General features: G+C 46.9%; 1 protein-coding gene across 5 annotated transcripts in view; it reads left to right on the top strand.

Moving 5' to 3' along the window:
• The window catches only part of sh3pxd2aa (SH3 and PX domains 2Aa), a 650,923-nt gene extending 628,488 nt beyond the window's left edge, over window positions 1-22,435 (top strand). For 4 of the 5 annotated variants that reach the window (XM_085994085.1, XM_085994083.1, XM_085994087.1 and 1 more), the window contains 3 exons: window positions 6,557-6,606; window positions 8,615-8,734; window positions 9,667-22,435. In XM_085994085.1, coding sequence (XP_085850211.1) covers window positions 6,557-6,606; window positions 8,615-8,734; window positions 9,667-11,682 — 2,186 coding nt within the window. In that variant the 3' untranslated portion in view covers window positions 11,683-22,435. The remainder of the gene's footprint in view (window positions 1-6,556; window positions 6,607-8,614; window positions 8,735-9,666) is intronic. The other variant, XM_085994084.1, reaches the window with a different exon arrangement.
• Window positions 22,436-25,925: the final 3,490 nt, after the last annotated feature.

Below are 25,925 nucleotides of genomic sequence, written 5' to 3'. Positions count from 1 at the left end.
GGGGCGCCGGGGAGCGAGGGGGGGTGCCGGGGGGGGGGGGAGAGAGAGAGAGAGAGAGAGAGAGAAGGGGGGGAGAGAGTGAGAAGGGGGGGGAGAGAGTGAGAAGGGGGGGAGGAGGAGGTGGGAGGAGGGGAGGAGTGTTTTGAGGGGGTCAGCGAAAGAGCAAAAAAAAAATTTTTCAAAAACAGGTGTTAAGAAGATGGGAGGCCATCTTGAAAGTTTTTTTTAATGTTTTTAAAGCTGCCACGGAGAAGGAACGCGCAGTCTGAAACGAACAGAATTTTTTTTTTTTTTTTAAAAAGCTGCCACGATTGGTCGACCTCAATGTCACTCTATGGTAATGAGTGGATAGGAGCAGGAGTAGGCCATTCGGCCCCTCGAGCCTGCTCCGCCATTCAATGAGATCATGGCTGATCATCCAAACTCAGTACCCTGTCCCTGCCTTCTCCCCATATACCGTGATCCCTCTAGCCTTAAGAAATATATCTAACTCCTTCTTGAATATATTTAATGAATTGGCCTCAACTGCCTTCTGTGGTAGAGAATTCCAAAGGTTCAGCACTCTCTGGGTGAAGAAATTCCTCCTCATCTCTGTCCTAAATGGCTTACCCCTTATTCTTAGACTGTGACCCCTGGTTCTGGACTCCCCCGCCATCGGGAACATCCTTCCTGCATCTAGTCTGTCTAGTCCTGTTAGAATTTTATAAGTTTCAATGAGATCCCCTCTCATTCTTCTAAACTCCAGTGAGTATAAGCCCAATCGACCCATTCTCTCCTCATACGTCATTCCTGCCATCCCAGGTATCAGTCTGGTGAATCTTTGCTACACTCCCTCCATGGCAAGAACATCCTTCCTCAGATAAGGCGACCAAAACTGCACACAATACTCAAGGTGCAGTCTCACCAAGGCCCTGTACAACTGCAGCAAGACATCTTTGTTCCTGTATTCGAATCCTCTCGCTACGAAGACCAGCACGGTGGCATAGTGGTTAGCACTGTTGCCTCACAGCGCGAGGGACCCGGATTCGAATCCGGCCTCGGGCGACTGTCTGTGTGGAGTTTGCACATTCTCCCCGTGTTTGCGTGGGTTTCCTCCGGGTGCTCCGGTTTCCTCCCACAGTCCAAAGATGTGCGGGTTAGGTTGATTGGCTATGATAAATTGACCCTTAGTGTTAGGGGGATTAAATACGTGGGGTTACGGGGATAGGGTGGGATATGTGTTGGTGTAGGGGTTACGGGGATCGGGTGGGATATGTGTCAGTGCAGGCTCGATGGGCTGAAATGGCCTCTATCTGCACTGTGGGGTTTCTGTGATTCTGTGATACCATTTGCCTTCTTAACCGCCTGCTGCACCTGCATGCTTACCTTCAGCAACTGGTGCACAAGGACACCCAGGTCTCGTTGCACTTCCCCTTCTCCCAATCTATTGCCGTTCAGATAATAATCTGTCTTCCTGTTTTTGCCACCAAAGTGGATAACCTCGCATTTATCCACATTATACTGCATCTGCCATGCATCTGCCCAATCACCCAACCTGTCCAAATGATACTGGAGTTTCTCAGCATCCTCCTCACAGCACACACGCCCACCCAGCTTTGTGTCGTCTGCAAACTTGGAGATATTACATCTAGTTCCCTCGTCTAGATCATTAATATCAAAGCTTCAATGCTGGGGATGTTGGCCTGAGCAAGAACACTGACGTTGGTGTGCCTATCCTGCCAATGGATTTGCAGGATCTTGCGGAGGCAGCGTTGTTGATACCTCTTTGAGGTGCCTGCTGTACATGGTCCATGTCTCTGAGGCATACAGCAGGGCGGGTATCACTGCTGCTCTGTAGATCCTGAGCTTAATGCTGGGTTTGAGGTCCTGGCCTTCAAACACTCTCTTCCTCCGGTGACCGAAGGCTGCACTGGCACACTGAAGGCGGTGTTGGACTTGTTGACAGTAGGCCCCCGAGGTATGGAAAGTGGTCCACGTTGTCCAAGGCCTTGTCGTGGATTTTGATAATCGGGGGGCAGTAGTGTGTGGCGGGGGCAGGTTGATGGAGGACCTTTGTCTTACGGATGTTTAGTGTAAGGCCCATGCTCTCATACGCTTCGGTGAAGGTGTTGACGATGGTTTGGAGTTCAACCTCCGAGTGAGCGCAGACGCAAGCATCACCTGCATACTGTAATTTGACGACAGAGGATTGGACGACCTTGGATCTGGACTGGAGGCGATGGAGGTTGAACAGTTTCCCGTTTGTTCTGTAAATTAGTTCCACTCCAGCGGGGAGCTTACTGAGGGCGAGATGGAGCATTGCAGGAAGGAAGATCGAGAAGAGCGTTGGTGCGATGTCACAGCCTTGCTTGACCCCGGTTCGTACATGAATTGGGTCTGTGGTGGAACCGTTGGTTAGGATCACAGCTTGCATGTCATTGTGAAGCAGGCGGAGGATGGTGACAAACTTTTGAGGGCAGCCGAATTTGAGGAGGACACTCCATAATTCCTCACGGGTGACAGTGTCGAAGGCCTTTGTGAGATCAAAGAAGGCCATGTACAGCAGTTGGTGCTGTTCCCTGCATTTCTCTTGTAATTGACGTGCGGTGAAGATCATGTCCATTGTGCCCCTTAGTGGGCGGAAACCGCATTGCGACTCTGGGAGGAGCTCTTTGGCCACTGGGAGAAGGCGATTGAGGAGGATTCTTGCGATGACTTTCCCTGTGGCAGACAGCAGGAAAACTCCTCTGTAATTACCGCAATCGGACTTGTCACCTTTCTTGAAGATGGTCACAATTACGGCATCTTTGAGATCCCCTGGCATGCTCTCCTCCTTCCAGATAAGAGAAATGAGTTCATGAATTCGCGCCAGTAGTGCTTCTCTGCCATGTTTTAGTGCCTCGGCGGGGATTCCATCTGCTCCTGAGGCCTTGTTCTTCAGTTGTCGGATGGCCTTTTCAACCTCATGCCGGGCTGGGGTTGTGCTGAGATGGTGGCGGGTAGCATGCTGCGGGATAGAGTTGAGGACACTCGCGTCGAAGACAGAGTTGCGGTTAAGGAGATCTTCGAAGTGCTCCTTCCAGCGGCGAATACATGTCAACTGCAATGCATACACCAACAGGATTCTATTAATGTGCAGGTGATTTCAGCTCACAGAAATGAGATCCTGCTTGTTCATGCCTGCTATAATGGTTTCATTCTACAGCAATCCATGGTGCCTGCATTAGTTGACAGTCTTGAGAGAACAAAAGGAGGGGTGTTGGGAGAGTGGAGAGACCTTGTGCCGCCACTGCTGCCAATTCTAGTTAGAAATGCCCACAAAGAGCAGGGTGCAGATACAATCAGGCCCATGCTTCTATCCAATGTCTGCAGAACACCTGCTGCAGCAACAATTCCCAGGGAACTGCCCAACAGTCCAGCCAAAATCTGCAAAATCATCACTGCATCCTGCATGCAGTCCAAAGAGCAGCGAGCGTGCAGTCCAAAGAGCAGCGAGCGTGCAGCACGGGGAGCAATGAGCGTGCATGGGGAGCAACGCGCGTGCACGGGGAACAACGAGCGTGCACGGGGAACAACGAGCGTGCATGGGAAGCAACGCGCGTGCGGCACAAGAAGCAACGCTCGTGCAACAAAAGGAGCAACGCGCGTGCATCACAAGGAGCAACACGCGTGCAGCACAAGGAGCAACGAGCGTGCAGCACAAGGAGCAAGGAGTGAGCACGGGGAGCAACGAGCGTGCACGGGGAGCAACAAGCATTCACGGGGTGCAGCGAGCGTGCAGTACAGGGAGCAACAAGCGTTCACGGGGAGCAACAAGCGTGCAGCACGGGGAGCAACAAGCGTGCAGCACAAAGAGCAACAAGCGTTCACGGGGAGCAACAAGCGTGCAGCATAGGGAGCAACAAGCGTGCAACACAAAGAGCAACAAGCGTTCACAGGGAGCAGCGAGCGTGCAGCACGGGGAGCAGTGAGTGTGCAGCACGGGGAACAGTTTTCAGGAATCAGTGAAAATATTTTACGTAATTGGTTGAGTCATAGAAACCAGAGGGTTTTTTAAAAATTCATTCTCGGGATGTGGGCATCGGTAGCAAGGCCGGCATTTACGGTTGTGTTTAGTTGCAATACCAGATTTCTGATTGATCCCTTTGGAGGACAAGACCAGATTTCTGATTGGCCCCCTTGAAGGATAAGGCACACCCAACAGTTTGTCTGGAATGTGCAATTAGATCCTGCCTGCTGGAGAGTAATCAAGATCTTTGCAATGTGTAATTTTATCCATTCATTGTGAAAGCCAGGCTCCAGAGCTCACAGTGTTAACACTACTGCTTTCAGAGGACAGACAGGGCTCACCCTCCCAGGTTAGGAGCACTCACAGCGCTCACAATGCCGAGTCCAGATAGGAAGGGGTGAGGCGATGGAGGGATTTTAACATGAGGATGAGAATTTTAAAATCAAGGTGTTGGTGGACAATATTCCCCCCAATTTTTTTTTTGGTTGTACAGTCCCTTTAACGGGCTGCGCGGCCCATTCAAAATTTTGTGTATGCGCACAATCTCCCATTCAGAAGCCGGTAAGCTTCCTGCGCAGGACCTTCAGACAGCTGTGCAGCCGCGCAGCTTAATGGGAACATTGTTGGTGGACCATGAGCTAATGTAGGTCAACAAGCACTGGGGTGATGGTGAATGGGACATGCTGCGTGTTAGGATATGTGCAGCATAGTTTTGGATGAGCTCAAGTTCATTGAGGGTGGAAGATGGGAAGCTGGCCAGGAGAACATTGGAATGGTCGAGTCCGGCAAATAACACACAAATGTAATGTTATGCATGCTGGTAGGACCAACTCAGAATACGCTCTCATTTTTTAAAATTCATTTATTTATTGCCCATCCCTAGTTGTCTTTGAGAGGGTGGTCGTGAGCTGCCTTCTTGAACTGCTGCGGTCTGGGGGTGGCAGGGGGGAGGAGAGTGGTGCAGGTGTAAAGGGGGTGGAAGAATGTGATCCAGGCCTAACTGGGCAGGAGAATGTGATCTATCTTCCAATCTGGATCCTGTTCTTGCTCTCAGCCCCGCCCACCCTCCTTTAGACCTGGATCACGTTCTCCCCCCACTGCCGCCCACCGCCCCCCCCCCTGCAAAACAAGTTCCTGACCTTCCTCCCCCAAGTTCCTGCCCTTCTCCCCTCATCCGAGCTCCTCACCGTCTCCCCCCACCGAGTTCTTGCCCTTCCCACTCTCCAAGCTCCCCTCCCCCATCGACCCTCTCTCCTCTCTCTCCCCCCTTTCGATCCCCTCCTCCCCCTTCGATCCAATCTCCCCACCTCTTGGTCCCCTCTCCTTTCTCCCCCTTCGATCCTCTCTGCCCCCCTTGATCCTCACCCCCCCGTTCGATCCTTTCTTCCCCCCTTCGATCCTCTCTCCCCCCTTTGATCCTCTCTCCCTCCTTCCATCCTCTCTCCCCCCTTCCATCCTCTCTCCCCCCCCGCATTGATCCTCTCTCCCCCCCGCTTCAATCCGCTCTCCTCCCGTTCGATCCTCTCTTAACCCCCCCACCCGCGATCCTTTTAATGGAGTCCTTGAAACTAATGACTATTCTAGCTGTAGGGAAATACTAATTTAAACACCACGCTCGTTCATTTGCCTCATAAGCTAATGCTAAACTAGCCTTAATTTCCCACCAACCTCTCTGACTCTTCCTTCTCCATGTTCTAACATGTCCCATGTTCCAACAGAAAATGAAAGAGAGCTGGTTGACAATAAATTGAAGCTATCGCAACAATGCTCGTGAGCAAAGGAAATCAGATGTTGGGATGTATTCAAAACTCAATATTGGGACTAAATAGTGAGGTAATCCTGCCACTTTATAAATCATTGCAGCAGCCAGCAGCCTTTGAATGTGGGGTTGGGAGCACTCTAAATCTTGCTCCTCCCGGCTCCACATTCAGGTAAGTGTATTTTTAAAACTTACCTTGTTGGTTGTGGCCAAATGGTCCCTTTAAAGACCGCCTGTTAGGCTACATGTAGGCCTGGTGCTGGCTGCCTCAGGGCAAACCTTGCGGTGGGGGTCTCAAACAGGCATTAGGTTCCCTATTTGCATTTGCAAAGGATCTAACACCGACTTCAGGCCCTGAACGCCGATTTTTGGCCTTTACCAATACGGTAGGCAGTGCACACCGGCTCATAATGAGCATGCGCTCCCTGCCCGCCATATTGGAGGCTTAGGAGGCCATTTAGCTGCCTTTGTGTTTGTGGAACTTCAAGTGAAATATGCTTAGTTTGTTTTTCTGCTCCCAGATGTTCTTGAGCTAATCACACTGGATTCCAGCTGTGTAATTGAAGGGCTGTTCACAACTCCTTCCAGGGCCACTGTGAAACCAGCTAATAATGAGTGCAGACATGACCCATTGTGCAGCCCTTGTTAATATTTTCTTCTATCCATCAATGCATATCATTTCCACTCAGTATTCCAGCTAAGGATCCAATATAAACAGACAACTTGTCATCTGAAGAAGCCCCCCAAACTGCCTCATTGTTAAAACTGTTTCTTCAATCAATACAAAAATTGTCTTATTTTTTTCGCAGGTTCCCCAAACCTAAGGCAGAAGCCACCACCACGCAGAGAAGCCAGCCTGGTACGTATGGATTTTGTTTTCCTGTCACATCATCAGTATATTTCTTCGACAACAAATCCTAAACCTGTGACTTCTACCACCTGGAAGGACAAGGACAGCAGGCGCATGGGAACGCCACCGCCTCCAAGTTCACCTCCAAATCACGCACCACCCTGACTTGGAAATATATCGACCGTTACTTCATCGTCACTGGGTCCAAATCCTGGCACTCCTTCCCTAACAGCACTGTGGGAGCACCTTCACCACACGGACTGCAGCGGTTCAAAAAGGCGGCTCACCACTGCCTGCTCAAGGGCAATTACGGATGGGCAATAAATGCTGGCCTTGCCAGCGATGCCCACATTCCATGAATGAAATTTTTTTTAATCCATCTATAGAGATGCAGTGTGAGGACTTCTTGTCGCTTATATTTCTTCCATTTGCAGTATCTCGGCCCAGTTAACTTGGTTTGATTCTGTTTGCACTGCACAGCTTCACTTTTGAAGTAAAAACAGAAAATGCTGGAAATACTCAGCAGGTCAGGCAGCATCTGTAGAGAGAGAAACAGAGTTAACGTTTCAGGTCGATGAACCTTCGCCAGATGAGCCTTCGTTCTGACACTCATTGGCACCTTGGGGCTCTTCCTATGTGGATGTTCCCTCACAAGGACATTCCCCATCTGTCACTCTTTATTACAGTAAAAAGCTGCTGGCTATCAACACCTCCTGATGTCTTCTTCATTCCCCCTCACTGTTTGCTAAAACCCCTACTTCAGTGTCATCAGCAAATTTGATATTATGGTCCCCGTGCCCAAGTCCAAATTATCTCTATATATCAAGAACAAACAGCACCGATCCTGGGATACATCGCTTCCACTACCAACCCATCTCCAATTTGAGCAACACCCAATAACTCTAACCCTCTGCTTCCTTCAGAAGCCATAGACAGGTTAGCAGAAACCATTTCATGTGGAGAGGCGCGAGTATATATTCCATGGAAAGAGATTGAAGGTTGTGAACAGAGAGCTCGGGGTCTGCCAATACATCATTGCCTGAAAGTGTGAGTGTAGGTAGATAAAGCCATAGAAAAGGGCAGTTGATTTTTGGGTTTATAAATAAGGGCGGAGTACAAGAATAAGTGATGAATTTGTAGCACAGGTCAAACTACTGTGCAGGTTTCGACACCCCATTATAGAAAGGACATTAAAGCCATAGAGAGCGTACAGCATAGATTCACTAGGATGATGCCAGGGATGGGAAACTAGTGATGAGGAGAGACTTAAGATACTGGGACTGTTTCCACTGGAGCAGAGAAGGCTGAGAGATTTTTAAAATGATGAAGGGTTTTGATAGAGAGTAGGGAAAAGCTACCACTTCTGGTTGGGGGGTTGGTGATGAGGAGTCATCAATTTAAATGGCCACTTAGCGAGTGAGCAGAGAGTTAGGAGGAATTTCTCTGCACTGAAGTGTGGATTGCTTTGCCACAGGAAGTGGCTGAGGCAGAGACCATTACTTTTAAGGAGAAAGTGGAGAAATATTTGAAACAGAGGATGATACAGGACTATGGGGAGAGTGGGACAGTGGGATTTGCATTGCTCTAGCAAAGAGCCAGCACAGACAGGATGGGCCAAATGGCCTCCTTCCGTGCTGTAAACCTGAATAGTTCCAGGCCAGACCAACACTTCTGTTGGTGTCAGGTTAGAGCAGTCTTAGCAGAGGTCTGTCAACAGTTCCTTGCCACATTCTTAGTTGGGGAATGGCTTGTTATATGGGCAGGAGTCCTTCAACAAATGGAAGCAAATAATAAACGATAGAACGACTTCATATTTGTTGTCTTTTCTGAAAATCTAAAATACAAAGTGTTAAAAATGGGAAGGAGAGAGAATTTATTAGCGCAGCTGAATAAACTGAAGCAAATGCTTGAAATTTGCTTTTTACTTTTTCTCCACGTCAGATCTGATAACAGCAGATGTGAAAGTGTATTTAGAGGCTTTTGACCAGCATTGACTCTTTCTATTCACAATATCCAGGGGTTCCAGCTGCCGAAGCCGCCAGAGCCCCCCGCTGTTGAAGTAGAATACTACACCATTGCAGAATTCCAGACACACATTGCTGATGGGATCAGCTTCCGCGGAGGGCAGAAAGCCGAGGTACACACTTGTTTTAACGATCTTCAATCGAATCTGGCACAAGGAAGCTCATTACTTATTTGCAAAAAAAATTGGAAGAACTTGCCTTTCCCTGGTGGATTGATTTGGATGGTAGTTTTAATATGGCTTCCTTTAGAAATTTGTTGCCAGAAAATTATTTTAAGGAAGTGCTTTTTTAATGTGTTTATAATAAATGTAAGCACAGAATTGTTTAGGTGCCTGGCATTAAATGCCAGAGAGGGGGCTCTGCCTCCATTTCCTCCGGTGTTTCATTAGCGATACCTACAAATTGCACTAGAGAGACGGGCTCATTGCTTGTGTAATTGTTAAGTAATGGCAAAAATCTAAATTTTTCTAATTTTTCCTTTTCAATTCCTGATATGGTTTACAAAATTACAGTAATTAAACTCCTTCATAACACTCAGTAATGTAGTTGCAGTTTGAAATATTTTCATGAATAAGGCTTCTCAGTGAGCAAAGATTTGTTTTGTGGCAAATCTTTTGCCATGGCAGAAACTGTTTCCATTGGCGGAAGGGTCGAGAACCAGTGGACACAGATTTAAGGTGAATAGCAGAAGAACCAAAGGCGACATGAGGAAAAACTTTTTTAGGAATTCACTGCCTGAAAGGGTAGTGGAGGCAGATTCAATTGTGGCTTTCAAAAGGGAATTGGATAAGTACCTGAAGGAAAAAATAATTGCAGGACTACAGGGGAAAGGGCTGGGCCGTGGGACTAGCTTAAGTGCTCTTGCAAAGAGCCAGCACGGGCTCGACGGGCCAAATGGCCTCCTTCTGTGCTGTAACCATTCTATGATTTTATGGACATGTACATGCCCTTGTGGCACCTGCACCATGCTTTATGCACTATCTTTGTCTCATTGCTGTTTACACCTAGCCATTGTATAGTAATTGATTATATATTTAATCCTTAGGTCATTGAGAAAAATTTGGGTGGCTGGTGGTATGTGCAGATTGGGCAGCAGGAGGGTTGGGCACCATCTTCATACATTGACAAGAGGAAAAAGCCAAACCTGTCCAGAAGAAGCAGCACACTAATCCGGCCAAAAATCCCTCCCCCAGCGCCACCCACCAAAAACAAGCCAAACTCCGAGGAAACAGGTCCAGGAAACGAGAGTGAATGCATGCAGCAAAAACCCAAGTTCGAGGAACCAGAGTATGATGTTCCTGCTGCAATTTTTGACCCTGAGCCTCAGACTGGAGTGAAGTTTGCTGCTAATGAGCTGGTTAAAGAAGATTCATTAGATCATGACCAGGCAGAGTCCAGCCAGCTGCTAAGTAAACCATGCCCACTGTCCACAATGCGGAAAGCCCGCTTCAAAGTGGGCGAATCTTCAGAAAGCTTGTCTCGCGATGACCAGCTTGTATGTGCTCCCAGTGATAAGGAATGCAACCAAGGAGGCAGCAGCAATAGTCTAGTATCTAATGGGGTTTATGAAACTGTTACTCAGGTCATTGCTGCTTTGTCGGTAACTGAGACCAGCTCTTCACCAAAAAACATTTCACCAAAGCACTCTCTAAAAAACCTTCAGTTAAAATCTGAGAAAAAATCTGATGCTGGAAAGAGTGGAGAGAATTATTGCAAATCCACCTCTGATATCAGTGCCTGCAATGCACAGAAAACTGGGTCAAAGAAAGATAAGGAGGTGTCTGAAATGAATGCACACACAGAGCAGAAAGCTGCTCCCAGTCCCATAACCAGACCAAAGCCTTCTGTGAGACCAAAGCCTTTACTGGTGAAACCAGAAGCACAGAACATGGAGATCAGCACCATCAGGCGCCAACTTAGACCTACAGGACAGCTTAAGCACAACTCCAAAGGGGCAAAGAATGATGATGCAGAAACCACCTCATTAACATCGTCTGAAAATTCAGAAGACTCTTTCACTAAAAGTACAGTGGACCTCTCCACAAATGCATCATCCAGCCAAGCTGGACTAGGCATAGCCAGACACAGTGAGCAGGAAACAGAATCCCTGCACCAGTACAAAACGGTGGATAAATATGAGAAAGTTCAGGACAATGAAATCAGTTTTCCAGCAGGAATAATGGTGGAGGTTTTGGAGAAACAAGACAGTGGTTGGTGGTTTATTAGAATTGGAGACGTCGAGGGATGGGCCCCTGTCTTCTTCTTGGAGCATGTGAGTGGCAGGCCAGCAGAGAATCCTGGGGAGTCTGAAACATCTAGCAGGGAGAAATCAGTGAATGAAAACCAATTCAACAGCATGGAGAAAATAGACAAGAAGGTCCAAGCATTAAACAACATCAACCTTGGTCTAAAACGAGCAACACCCCCAATTCCTGCAAAACCCCCTGGAGGATTTACTAGGCTAGGAGGAAGCATGAATGGTTCAGTAAAAATGAGAAATGGGTTGAAACAGGCAGCTGTGAGGCCACAATCTGTATTTGTTTCCCCCTCGAGCAAAGAAAGTAACAACCTAGCTGGATCGCTCAGGAGGAATGAATCGATGATGTGCACTGACAATATCAGGTCTACAGTGAGCATCCGCCGAAATTCATCCTTCAATAACGTCCGCTTACGGAAGAAGAGTGAGGAGCCTGACACCCTACACTCAGCGACAACATCAGCTCTTAGCCAAGCAAAGGTCAAACCTTCAGAAAGGTGTGGAGTGACCGAATCAGATGCTATCGGCAGAACTTCCCAGAAGAATGGAATTCCTGTATCAACTGTGAGACCAAAGCCAGTGTGCATCCAGGAGAAACCTCAGTTCTTGCAGAACAATTGGAGGGAGGTGTATGTTACAATCGCTGACTATCAGGGAGATGAGGAGACCATGGGTTTCCAAGAGGGCAGTTCTGTGGAGGTGCTGGAACGCAATCCCAATGGTTGGTGGTACTGTCAAATAATAGACTGCGGACGCTCCCAAAAGGGCTGGGTGCCTTCAAATTATTTAGAAAAAAAGTACTAATATTTCTTTTTTTATTATATAAATATTTCTAATTTATAGATGCAATGTGCATTTTCTAATGGAACTGTCAGGCAGACATTGCAAACCTGCAATGGAATAAATGTCGCTCTATTTCAACTGCTGGATTGCTGAGCTAGTGTATACCAGTGAGACTGAAAGATAAAGGTGATTGAGTTTGTGGAAAGCCACCTGCAGACAGCTGAGGTCGTGTCGTCTGTCTGTACGCGGTGAGTTAAGAACACTGAAGCGTCAAAGTGGAGCTGATTGTTTACAGCTGGACAAAGGCAAGTTGCATTTCCCACATGCAACAGATTTACTCAAAAGCCGGACCTTTGAGCAGAGTTGGATGTTTTAAATTAATTATAATAGCTCTCTATTGTTTTATTATTTACTTGTAACGGAATAGTCAGGAGTTATTCTGGATTTTTTTTCACTGGTGCCTTTAGCATGCCAAAAGTACATAAACTGAGAATTAGCATTCTTTTCACTGTGCCAAATATGTAAGAAGTTAGTCTGTTAGGATCTTTTTTTGACTTGACGGGGTGGCAATAAACTCTCTCCAGCCTCTAGTTGATTGCACAGTCTGGGGGAGGGGAGTTGGGAGGAAACCAACACCGTCCACAGTGACAGATGAGACAAGAAGTCCCAATATTTGGTGTCTGGGGGGTGTGCAGTGATGCTGGTTTCATTGACAAACTGTTTCACAGAGGATGTCGTTCCAGTTTTGTTGCTTGGTCACAAGGTTTCTCTGGTTTAGCCGTACAGATTCTAGCCATGTTCATGCTCTTTCTTAGTTATTTATGCAACAAAGAACTCTCCAGGATGACAATAATGAAGTTAGTGTCTCTTCTATAGTGACCCAACAATATAGGACACAGTTTGTACACTGCGAGCTTGGAGTGTTATTGAGGTGAAGCTTTCAACAGAACTCCAGATATCCAGAAACCGTATGGCTCCCACCATACTCTGTCCATGCCCTTTCTTTGGACCAAATCTATGCATCAGAGTATAGAGCTGGGACTTAATGTTCCTTTTGAACATATCACAAAAAGAGCAATAACACACTGCCTAATAAAACACATAGAATCTCAAAATCTGAGAGGTGGGAACTTTATCCGCAGTTTGTACTGTATATTTATTTATAAATTAGTAATGTTTTCTACTAGTTATTTGCATATATTCACCACAGGAGGGAAGATCTTTTGTATATATTGTATTGCTATAGAACACTGACTAATACAAGGACATTCTCGAGAGCTGCACCCTGGTTCAAAGGTGAATGTAGAGAGAAATGGCATAGTGAAAGGTGCAGCACTTTCTGCTACACACATCACATGTTATCCCTTGTTATCAGCAGGGAATGTGGCCCAGGGTCCCGTCGCTGAATAATTAACACTGCAGCCCACGTTTACACATGAAGGGGCATGGCCCTAGAGAGTTTGATTCAACAAGCTGAGGTCCAAATTGGTATCATAGTGCATTAACTGGGCTCTGCCATGTGTTGTCAACTGTAGTTACATGACCCTTTTTGAGTAGAGATGAGAGACACCAATTTCAACTGGCCACGACTTTGGCAGCGGCTATGAGCGGCACATGGGCTAGAAATCAGACCCAAAACTTTCGGGAAATGTTGTGGGCTGGAAGGGTTTAATGCTTCCTCGTCAGCTGGGCAGTATTACTCAGCACTGTTTGGTAAAACTTCCTGCTACCAGCAATGCTTGCTTTGCTACCAGTGCTATATAGATGTACTAATGGCGTGCAAATTAGTGCATTGGCAGAATGATGCACAACCCTTTGCTCTGGAAACTGAGAAAGGGTCCCTTTCATTAGACTATTATTAGAGCACACCAACCTTTTAAACGTCAGAGGTCTCCTCTTTCAATGGTAAGTTGCTTATTCAGGAATAAAGCATTCTTCAAAAGGTGTAATGCACACCTTGAAATCATCCTTGATGTTATAAATGCCTATAATAGTCTAACAAGGGTTGGAGGAATTAAAGTTTACAGAGATGTGCTGGGTGAATTACAGAGACATTAGAAATGTGGCTGAACAGCACACACCTTAACAGCCAGTTACTGCCAGATTGGACTCATTAGGTATTATGTCATGGATGGCTGTATTGCTTCAAACCAAATATGTGGTCTTAAAAAAGCATAAAGACTTGTACAGCTTTTCTGAAAGTAGCCTCAGGGTTGGAAGAATCTGCTTTTCTAATATTGATTGACCTCAGAATATATACTTCAATAAAAGCTGGTCCTCTTCTGCCTTTTATAGCCTATTCTTCTTGAGATGTTGCAAGATTTCATAAATTTATCTAAGCAATAAGACCGAACCTGTCCATTTATCATATTTGAATTTTCTGTCAGCCCACTCCTGGATTCTTCCAGCCTCGAGCTTTCACTACAGTCTAAATTCACACAGGAATTTAGTATAATCAGCATAGAATTTCCATAGTCCAGAAATATAGGTAGATTGTACACGTAAGCGTAGAACATAGCTAGATTCAACACTAGTCATCAATTTCAGTTTCATGTTATTGTATCAGATAGAATTAGTCACTTGCTGTTTTTTTTAAATTTTCGCCAGAAAGACATAAAATGAGGAAAAGTGCAATATAGAATTGGTGTAAATTATTGAGGGTAAACATTGATGTTGGGCAGTTTCTGTCTCTGTGGACATTTAATGAAGATTAATTGAGGCTTTTGCAATTGGGTGCAGGGTTCTCTGCAAGGGCTAAATCTAGGAAGAGACAAAGGAGAAGTTGGGAATGACAAGAGTGTGACTGGGATGGTGAATAACAAGGTCTGCTATCAACAGATGGCGTATCGTGAAAGGTGTGTAAGCCTAGTGCAATCAGCTGTAATGGGCTGGGTGTGTATTAGTGCACACGAAGGGAAGCAGAATAGTGATCAGAGAGAGCTGTTCTCGGGCACAACCTTTGGGATCCTCATTTCTGGATCAGGAAACGGAGAGCAAGATTTCTTTTCTGTTTTTTAAAGCAAATTATGCAAGTAAGTACTGATGATTCACTGATCCTGTTATATAATGGTATGGTGCTGTTATATAGTGGTATGGTCCTGTTATATCGTGTATAGTCCTATTATATCGGTTTGCAAATAAACTGTATTGAGTTGAGTTACTGACACCACTGTGTATATTTAGGCATTGCACAATTAGCCTGGCCATCCAACAAGTGAGGAAGTGCGGTCACAGAGTAAGGTTTGGAGGAACTGTTCTTATTATGGAATGGTACAGTAGTTGGGGAAATTGGGGTCAGGGTTCGCTGTCCCCTTTCTCCACTCCCCTGGTTCAGTCTTATTTCTGTTGGTTGTAAACAGCAGGAGGATGGTAAGCGAAGGAAGTGTTTGGAATCTGGACATTGTTTCAGCTCAAAATTGACTCTTTTCATTTGTGACTTAAGGGCCTGAGTAGTGAGGGACTACAGGAGAAGAGGGCAGTAGTCTGGTGGGGTGAGTGAAATGGAGCCCAAATCTGTTGTTTCCACTACCATGCCTGAGCTGGGAGAGTTTTACCTCATCACTGGAAGCACATTGATAGAGGATAATGCACAGGGTAGAATGGGGCAGAGTCCAGCCAGCAGTGTTGTCATCTCCCACCCACATATGGAGCCTGCTCTATACACGACAATGATAATTATTGATGTTGCATAGCAGTGGGGACCAAAATAAAGGGAATAGATTTCTTGATGTACATCTATAGTCAGCATGGTGCAGTAAATATTTACAGTTTTATACATAACCAAATAAAACAGTTGAAAACTGGTGATGGGCTCTTGCTGCCTCATCGTAGTACTGTTTCAGAAAGTGAAACACTCCAGGTTTTATCTGTGCTGCATGTACCATCATGACTTGTAAGAAAGCACTGGAGATAGGGCAGGATTGTGTGTTAGAAAGGCTGTGATGCTGCTTTAGATTGTGCTTATAGTCACAATCTATGGGACTCGAGAGAATCTTAAAGAAACAATGAACTAGCGCCTTTTCACAACCTCAGGACATCCCAAAGCGCTTCACAGCCAATGAAGTACTTTTGAAGTGTATTCACTGTTGTAATGTAGGAAACATGGCAGCCAATTTGCGTACAGCAAGGTCCTACAAGCAGCAAGGAGATAAATGACCTGTTAAATGTGTTTTATTTATGATGTTGGTTCAGGGATAAATGTTGGCCAGGGCACTGGGGGAAATCCAATGCTCTTTGAAAAGTACATGGAATCTTTTACATCCACCTGAGAGGTCAGAGGGGACCTCGATTTAACATCTCATCAAAAGTCGGCACCTCTGACAGTGCAGCACTCCCTCAGTACTGCCCCTCCAACAGTGCAGTGCTCCCTCAGTACTGCCCCTCCAACAGTGCAGCGTTCCCTCAGTACTGCCCCTCCGACAGTGCAGCACTCCCTCAGTTCTGCCCCTCCAACAGTGCAGCGCTCCCTCAGTACTGCCCTTCCGACAGTGCAGCACTCTCTCAGCACTGCCCCTCCGACAGAGCAGCACTCCCTCAGTACTCCCTCTCCGACAGAGCAGCACTCCCTCAGTACTGCCTCTCCAGCAGTGTGGCACTCCCTCAGTACTGCCCCTCCAACAGTGCAGCCTCAGTACTCCTAGGAACATAGGAACAGGAGTAGGCCATTTAGCCCCTCAAGCCTGTTCCGCAATTCAGTGAGATCTTGGCTTATCTGCGAACTAACTTCATATACCTGCCTTTGCCCCATATCCCTTAATACCTTTGGATTACAAAAAGCTATCAATCTCAGATTTAAAATTAACAATTGATCTAGCATCAATTGCCGTTTGTGGATGAGAGTTCCAAACTTCTACCACCCTTTGTGTGTAGAAGTGTTTCCTAATTTCACTCCTGAACAGTCTGGCTCTCATTTTTAGACTCTGCCCCCTAGTCTTAGACTCCCCAACCAGTGGAATAGTTTCTCTCTATCTACTCTTATCTGTTCCCCTTAATATCTTGAAAACTTCGATCAAATCACCCCTTAACCTTCTGAATTTAGAAATACAACCCTAGTTTGTGTAATCTCTCCTCGAAATTTAAAACCTGGAGTCCGGGTATCATTCTGGTAAACCTACGCTGCACTCCCTCCAAGGCCAAATATATCCTTGCTAAGATGTGGTGCCCACAACTGCTCACAGTACTCCAGGTGTGGTCTAACCAGGGCTTTGTATAGTTGTAGCATAACTTCTACCATCTTGTATTCTAGTCCTCTAGATATGAAGGCCAGCATTCAATTAGCCTTTTTGATTATTTTCTGTACCTGTTCACGAGATTTTAATGAATTATGTACCTGGACATCTCCAAGTCTCTTTGGACCTCCACCATTTAGAAAGTACCCTGTTCAGGTCCAAAGTGCATCCGATAGTGCAGCGTTCCCTCAGTACTGCCCCTCCGACAGTGCTGTGCTCCCTCAGTACTGCCCCTCCAACAATGCAGCGCTCCCTCAGTACTGCCCCACCGACAGTGCAGCGCTCCCTCAGTACTGCCCCTCTGACGGTGCAGCACTCCCTCAGTACTGCCTCTCTGCCAGTGCAACGCTCCCTCAGTACTGCTCTCCGACGGTGCAGCGCTCCCTCAGTACTGACCCTCCGACAGTGCAGCACTCCCTCAGTACTGCAGTGAAAATTATTGTTGCTTGAACTCTCAACCTTCTGACTCAGAGGCTGACACATCTCAGTAAGCTAATTCCTTTTAACTGAGGTTGTTTCTGCTATCTTCAATCTCAATCAAGCGCCATAAAGGACATTAGTGAACCAATTGGGTTTTTACGACAATCCGACTGATATCGACTTTTTACTTCCAGATTTTTTAAACTGAATTAAATTTTCAAACTGCCATGGTGGGATAATTTTCTGGATTATTAGTCCAGGTATTAGTTCAGTAATGTAACCACTACACTCCAATACCTTTAATACAGGTTCTATATAAAACTATTCACATTCATATTAAAGACAGCAAACTCTTGAAATAATTCTGTGTAATGTAGCCATTAAAATCTACTTTATTCTGTTCTGAACACTCCCTTGAAGATTATTACTACCACAAGGTTTGACCTGTGACTCCCCCACCCGCTCCTCTGACCACATCCTTTCACTATGTCCTCTGCTAAGGATGAGAAGTATTCCCTCTCACATTGCATTATCCTTCAGATGTATGTGACTGACTGTAACCATTTCTGTTCAGTCAGTGACTGACTTTCATTGAGTGCTGGCAGATCCCATGGGTAGGATGGACATGCCTGTCAGTATCCCGAGTGCATCAGACGTATGCTTGCCAATGGAGAGATTAAGGATTTACAGCTATTTTCAATTCAGGTTGCCTCCAATCCTGCTAAGGGTGAGTCTCAACACCAATCCTGCACTTCAACCCCCATGCTACAGACTCAGCAATGACTCAACCTTGATCTTCGATGCTGTACAGTAAATCTTTGGATTTAAATCTACATTCACAGCTGCCTTGTTTTTGCTGCTTCACTTCAGCACTCCCTGCATCCTTGGTTAATAACAGCATACTGTTTAAAATCGAACATATAATGATTACTTCTTCATTAAAACAAATGGTCCAACGTGTAAAGTTCTGAATCTATACCTTCACTTTTATCGTCTATTTTGAGTTCCCTTTGCTCTTTTTGGTGAGAGGTCCTAAATTGAACTTCTGAATATTAAATATTGGCCTAGAAATTCAGTGCCCTTAGCGCCGATTTTGCGGCGCTAGAGGGCCTAGCGCTGCAATTGGCGCCGGCGCCGAAATTGCCTGGGGCCCTTCCGCCGCGGTAGACCGGTAGCGCTGCGCCGGCACCGATGACGTCATCGGTGTGCGCAGCGTCCCGGTTGCCATGCCGACGGGCCCCAGCGCCGAAATTCAGTTGCGGCCGCCTCGCCCGTGGCAGCCGCAACTAAGACTCTGGCAACAGAGTCTTACATGAGTTTGCGCCGGCGCATTAAAGGCACCGCGGCGGCCGGCCGCTTTCCCGCCGGCCGCCTGGCCGCAGCTCCCTCCCCGGACATCCCCCCCCCCACCCCCCGGAACAGAAGCAAGCCCGGCACTTGTCCGAGGTGCCGGGCTCATTTTTAAAAAGATTTTCGCGGGCCGCGGCCGGGTGCAGGCAGCTCCTCCTTAAGGGAAGGAGGAGGCCTGCACTTCCCGAACCTGCCGCACCGCAGCGGGCGCCGCAGCGCCGGAATAGCGCCGATATTCAGCGCGTAGCGCCAGTTTTCAGGCGCAAACAGCTCTCAGCAGCGCCGGCAGCCGTTTGGGCGCAGAATTGGTGAATTTTGGGCCCGAACAGCGCGACTTAGCTCCGGCACTAACTTCCGGCGCTAAAGCCCTGGCTGCGCCAAAACTCAATTTCTAGGCCATTGAGTTTTAATTAAAAAAGGAAGTACTTGTATTTATATAGCGCCTTATTGTATCTTACGAAGTTGCAGGGCATTTCACAGCCAATGAGTTACTTTTGAAATGTAGTCACTGTTATGTAGGCAAACACACCAGCCATTTTGCACACAGCAAGGTCCTACAAATAGGAGAGAGATGAATAATAAATAGTTAATCTGTTTTTTGTTGGTGGTAGTTAAAATACAAATGTTGACCAGGACAGGAGTCTCTGCTCTTCAAATACTACATCCACCTGAACCATTGAAGCAGGTACAGGCCTTGGTTTAACATCGCACCCAAAGGATGGCACCTCTGGCTGCCTCCTTCTGCATTGGAGCACCAAATTAGATAATGTGCTGAAGTCCTGGGGTGGAGCTTGAACACACAACCTTTTGACTCAGAAGGTATTAGCATGCATTGATTGCATTTTAAAAATAAAGATGATAGCTAACACAGTGTTTCTCTTTTCCTAATTGCAGGACTATGGGGACAGAGCGGGGGAGTGGGACTAATTGGATAGCTCTTTCAAAGAGCTGGCACAATGGGCCGAATGGCCTTCTTCTGTGCTGTATGATTCTATGAATTTCTCTCCTTTTGCCTCGTCTCCTGGAGTTGGTGATTCATGCTCAGGTATAGTTTCATCATGGCCTCCAAAATTTCAACCATGTTACCATTCTTCATACATTCATATGTATGTGGTTCTAAATGGTGAGTACCAGTTGGTTATTCATCATTGGAAGATCACAGTCAAACCAATCCTCATCTTACCTGACAATTCATGCATAAGTTGCTGGATAATGATCAGGAGCAGGAACCCTGACTGATTTATTTTCCACCCTCTCTGGCCCATGGCTGCTGAAGCAAAAACTTATGCCCCCCACTACCCCTAATTAAGATTAGCTAACCTGGAAAAGACCAGGAAATGGAACATGGTCTGTATAGTTCAGTACACTGGGCAGTGTATCTGTCCAGTAACCCAGTAGAGACAGCATGTGCTAGCACAGTTTTGTTGGCAAGGATCAGGGGTGAGCTAGTGACACAGGAGCTTGAGAGGACTGAGAACATCACGTGTAATACTGTGATTGTATTTTCCATTATCAACAGAACTCCTACATTCCTTCTCAATACATGGCTAAAAGATTTATAACTGTCCTCTCCAGGTTACATCCTCAAACCATGTCAGTACACCTTCTTCAGGAGGCATGTACACTCTACATTTAACTCATTTGCATATTTGCAAGCCAGATGTAGTCTATATATTGACTTGCATACACTAAGGGGAGCAATACATATACCAAGTGATGTGGAATACACCTTTGCAATCTTTTAAATTGAATTTAATGTTCAGCGCCTGAAGTAGCTTGGGTGTAGCTAATTCTAGAAATTCATTCATTGCATTCATAAGTACATGGAAGTTAGAGCTGATAGCAGGCAAAAGCTCAAAGGATGACATATTTGGAATAATTTAATAAGCAAAGTAATAAAGGCAAAATTACTGGGATAATTCAAAGTATAATTATTCAGTGGGAGAGTTAATGTACCAGAGGGATGGACTTCAATGAGGGAGTTAATGTACCAGAGAGATGGGCTTAAATGGGAGAGTTAGTGTACCAGAGGGATGGGCTTCAGTGGAGATTTAGTGTACCAGAGGGATGGGCTTAAATGGGAGAGTTAGTGCACCAGAGGGATGGGCTTCTATGGGAGAGTTAGTGTACCAGAGGGATGGGCTTCAATGGGAGAGTTAGTGCACCAGAGGGATGGGCTTCTATGGGAGAGTTAGTGTACCAGAGGGATGGGCTTCTATGGGAGAGTTAGTGTACTAGAGGGATGGGCTTCGATGGGAGAGTTAGTGTACCAGAGGGATGGGCTTCAATGGGAGAGTTAGTGCATCAGAGGGATGGGCTTCTATGGGAGAGTTAGTGTACCAGAGGGATGGGCTTCAATGGGAGAGTTAGTGCATCAGAGGGATGGGCTTCTATGGGAGAGTTAGTGTACCAGAGGGATGGGCTTCAATGGGAGAGTTAGTGTACCAGAGGGATGGGCTTCAATGGGAGAGTTAGTGTACCAGAGGGATGGGCTTCAATGGGAGAGTTAGTGTACTAGAGGGATGGGCTTCAATGGAAGAGTTAGTGTACCAGAGGGATGGGCTTTGATGGGAGAGTTAGTGTACCAGAGGGATGGGCTTCGATGGGAGAGTTAGTGTACCAGAGGGATGGGCTTCAGTGGGAGAGTTAGTGTACCAGAGGGATGGGCTTTGATAGAGTTAGGGTACTACAGGAATGTGCTTCGATGGACCTAGTGGTCTTTACACATTGCTGAAAAAAAAAATTTGAGTATGAGCGATCAATTATTATCCATTTGAAAAGTTGTCCTTATTACTGATTACCCAATCATTATTCTATGAGTATTCTGCTAGTCATGCATTCCCAAATCTGACACTTTGGAAGAGTTCGTGATGTAAAGGCCAAGAGCTGCTTGGTGTTAACAAGCAACATGACTTGGGAATTAATTGATAAGGAATATAATTTACATTCTTTACTTTATAAAATAAGAGCAACCTATGCAGCAATGTTGACAGACAATGAAGTATGGTGTAGAGTTTGCATTCACTGATATTGTGGATTGTCTGTAACATGAACACCTGAAGTGCCAGTTGTAGCATGCACATCACTCAATCGTTTTATGAATCAAAGTCCAGATCTGTAAGAGTTTCACAGGAGCACAACAGCAACCATTTGGGCAGGCAGGGTTTGTTAAAATAATGAATAGGAAGAAACTGCAATCAACCTCCTAAACGTAGAGGAAGTTAGATCCACATTGAGTGTGCGTCTGTGTAAGAAGCAGGCACTTTGATTTCCATAACTCCCCAGAGAGTTCCTTTGGAGAGGTACATAAACAATGGGTGTGGATCCATAATAAGGGTACTTATAGTGTCCTTTTTCTATTTGTTGTCTTTATGGTCCCATATGATTTGTGTTGAGCCAGTTTGGATTGAGCACCCTTGTCTTTCACAATGGTACTGATAAATCATTCCCAAGACCTTTCAATGTTTCTAAAATAGATCAGTGATAGGATCTAGTGCAATCTTCATTCAATTTTTGGAGCAGTATCTGTGTCAAATATTGATGCACCATAAACCATCTTATTATTTAGTGGCTATTATTTAGGCCATTAATATAAAATAGAGAGGTTGCTTCTCCTTCAGGCTCATTGCTTCAAATCTGCAGCGTTGGCTTTTTTCTAATTGGTTGTAAAGAGGTTTTGGTTTGCGAAGGTTTTTGTATACTTTTTCTAAAATGTCCACGTTGTATCTGTAACCTCCCCAGAACAAAGATTACAATAAAGGTGGAAAACTTGTAAACTTTTGTGGTAGTGTTTTTTGTTTGTGTGGGAGGAAATTCTTCAGCACAGTTGGCTGCACATTGACCGATAACTTGAGGTTTCACTGTGGTCCTAGTTTGACTCCTAATTATATTGCGGTGGCCAAGCCGATAATTCAAGACCCTGTAACATAACAAAGACATTTTACAACCTCATTGTTGGCACTTTCAGATCTCTGGGCTGCCGATTTACTAAATCTGCCAGCACATGTGTTGTGTTCTCAGCCACATTAATTGAAGGGGCGGCCTTGTGGTTCTGGGGAGCAAGTCCCACCTGCAGGTATCTTGTGGTTCTGGATGGTGATATCCTTTGCTATGTATGGGGACCAAATCTGGACACAATATTCCAAATGCCAATGTACTAAAAAGCCTTATATAGCCAAAATATAGAGCCCCTGGTTTTATACTCAATGATCCCTAGTTATTTTCTCTATTGTTACCTCACACTGCTTTAACGAGTGATACATTATTACCCTCAGGTCCCTTTCTTGATCCATTACCCCTGTGATGGTTATTCCTGCATGGTACAAATGTGCTTGGAGATTCCCAACCCCAAATACATAGGCAGTGTATTTAGCTACTTTAAAGGCGATGTACCACACAAAGGTCCATTCCCCTAATTCTTTAAATCGCCTGTAACATATTGAGTTGATCTAAATGTATCACATTTTTATGTATTGTGCAAATTGACAGCAAGGGTCGCACAACAGCTGTGTAAAACACCACTCTGACCCCATTCATGTCCACTCCCTGAACGTGGGGTTTCGGCCTCTGCCTCTGCCACAGCACTGAAATGGCCCTAATCAAAGGCCATCCTTCTGTGACTGTGGTGCACTATCTCTCCTTGACCTCTCTGTAGCCTACCACACCATCCTCCTTTCTCTTGACCACTCCATTGTTCAATATCCATTCTTCAATGAGCCACAATTTCCTCTAGATAAACTGTGGTAAACCACTGTTTGTATTCCTGTTTGTCCTGTTTGTATTCCACTGTGTACATGCCTGGACATGCCTCGGCTGACTCCTCCCACAGGTCCTAGTATAAAGGTGACTGCTCCCCAGCCCTTAGTATCATGCACCGGTCGACCACGCGAGGCAGACCTCCATTCTGTTGTTAATAAAAGCCTTTGGTTACTCTTCTAACTCTCAGTCTTTTATGAGTAATTGATAGCGCATCAATTTTATTAACAACATTTTTATAATGGAGAAGATCCTCACACCAGCATGCCTGGACTTAGATCATCGGGAGGCGGACTCATCCACCAAGTTTACTCACTGGCTTAAGTGTTTCGAAAAATTCCTGACCGCCTCCGAAGCAATCAAATCGGACGAGGACAAACTGGATGTCCTGACCTCCAAAGTGAACCACCGAGTGTACTCGGTCATCCAAGACGCGACCTCGTACGCGGACGCTATCAAGCTCCTCAAGGACCAGTACACGCGCCCAGTGAACGAAGTGTACGCCAGGCACCTCCTGGGGAGTCGTAAACAACAACCTGGGGAATCGACCGTGGAATACCTTCAGGCACTGTCTGTGCTTGGCCGGGCCTGTGGTTGTAAGGATGTAAAGGCCGCCGTGTACACAGAGGAACTTATCCGGGACGCTTTTGTAGCGGGCCACAGATCCAATTACACCCGACAGCGACTGTTGGAGCAGAGTAACCTCGACCTCAACAAGGCCTCTGAACTCGCACTATCGTTGGATGCAGCCTACCAGGGCATGGATGCCTACTCCTCTGCACCGTGGACGCCGCGGGGAATGACAGCCTGGGACACGGTAGGACCGCCTCATAGCGCCGTGCCACCCCAGCCACACCCCAACAACGGCCCAACTACCGCAGCAGTGTCCCAAGGCCAGACAGCAGTGCCCCAAGGCCAGAAATGCTACTTCTGTGGCCAGGCAAAACACCCCAGAGCGCGCTGCCGGCGAAAAACGCGATCTGCTCGGGCTGCGGGAAGAAGGGACACTACGCTAGCGTCTGCAGGGCCAAAGCCACCCCGAACCCCAGCAGCGCCGCGTGTGGGCCATGCGGGCCGCCATCTTGGACCTCCCCGGCCATGTGCGAATCACCGGTACAGCAGCCATTTTGGACGCCTCCAGCCACATGGGGATCATGGACGCCGCCATCTTGGACGACAGCCGGGACGCAGCAGGCCCCCGACACCGCCTCATCTGATACCCGCAGCGACACACCGACCCCTACGCTGGCATCCGTTACACTGGACCAAGCGAGACCGCAGCAACTGGCCAGTTCCACAATGGACATTAAGGTAAATGGTCACGATACAATCTGCCTTTTTGACTCTGGGAGCACGGAGAGCTTCATCCACCCCGACACGGTGCGGCGTTGCTCTCTCCCAGTCCTGCCTGCGCAACAGCGGATTTCTATGGCCTCCGAGTCCCAGTCGGCGGACATCGGCGGCTACTGCGTGGTGACACTCGTAGTAGACGGGACCGTGTACGATCATTTTAAACTTCTGGTCCTGCCTGACCTCTGCGCTGCCGTCCTGCTGGGGTTAGATTTTCAGTGCCACCTTAAAAGTGTTACGATGGCGTACGGTGGACCCCTACCCCCACTCACAGTCCACAGCCAGCAGCTTCCAAATTGCCCGCCGCGCACCAGGTGCAACCTCTCCACACTCAGAGTCACCCCCCCACCACTGTTTGCTAACCTCACCCCCGACTGTAAGCCCATCGCCACAAAGAGCAGGCGATACAGTGCCGGGGACAGGGTTTTCATTAAAACCGAAGTGGAGCGGCTCCTGAAAGAAGGGATTATTGAGGGCAGCACCAGCCCCTGGCGAGCCCAGGTTGTGGTCGTTAAGACCGGCGAGAAGCAGCGCCTGGTCATCGACTACAGCCAGACAATAAATCGCTACACCCTGCTGGACGCCTACCCACTCCCCCGTATAGCTGATATGGTCAACCAGATCGCACAGTACCGCGTCTTCTCGACCATTGACCTGAAATCAGCGTACCACCAGCTCCCCATCCGCCCTGAGGACCGCCAGTACACTGCCTTTGAGGCAAACGGCCGCCTCTATCACTTCCTTAGGGTTCCCTTTGGCGTCACCAACGGGGTCTCCGTCTTCCAAAGGGAGATGGACCGGATGGTAGATCAAAATGCGTTGCAGGCCACTTTCCCATATCTGGACAATGTGACCATCTGCGGCCGTGACTTGCAGGACCATGACGCAAACCTCGAAAAATTCCTCCGCACCGCCCAACTCCTAAACCTGACATATAACAAGGAGAAGTGCATATTCCGCACAAACCGCCTCGCCATCCTTAGCTGTGTTGTGGAACACGGAGTCATCGGCCCCGACCCCGACCGGATGCGTCCCCTTATGGAACTTCCACTGCCCCACTGCCTCAAGGCCCTGAAGAGGTGCCTAGGGTTTTTCTCCTATTACGCCCAGTGGGTCCCCTACTATGCGGACAAGGCCCGTCCGCTGATCAAGTCCACCTCT

Source organism: Somniosus microcephalus, chromosome 8, assembly GCF_052327205.1.
Source record: "Somniosus microcephalus isolate GS21.2 chromosome 8, FLI_Smic_1.0, whole genome shotgun sequence".
NCBI classification, from domain to species: Eukaryota; Metazoa; Chordata; class Chondrichthyes; order Squaliformes; family Somniosidae; genus Somniosus; species Somniosus microcephalus.
This window is presented reverse-complemented; position numbering and strand designations above follow the sequence as displayed.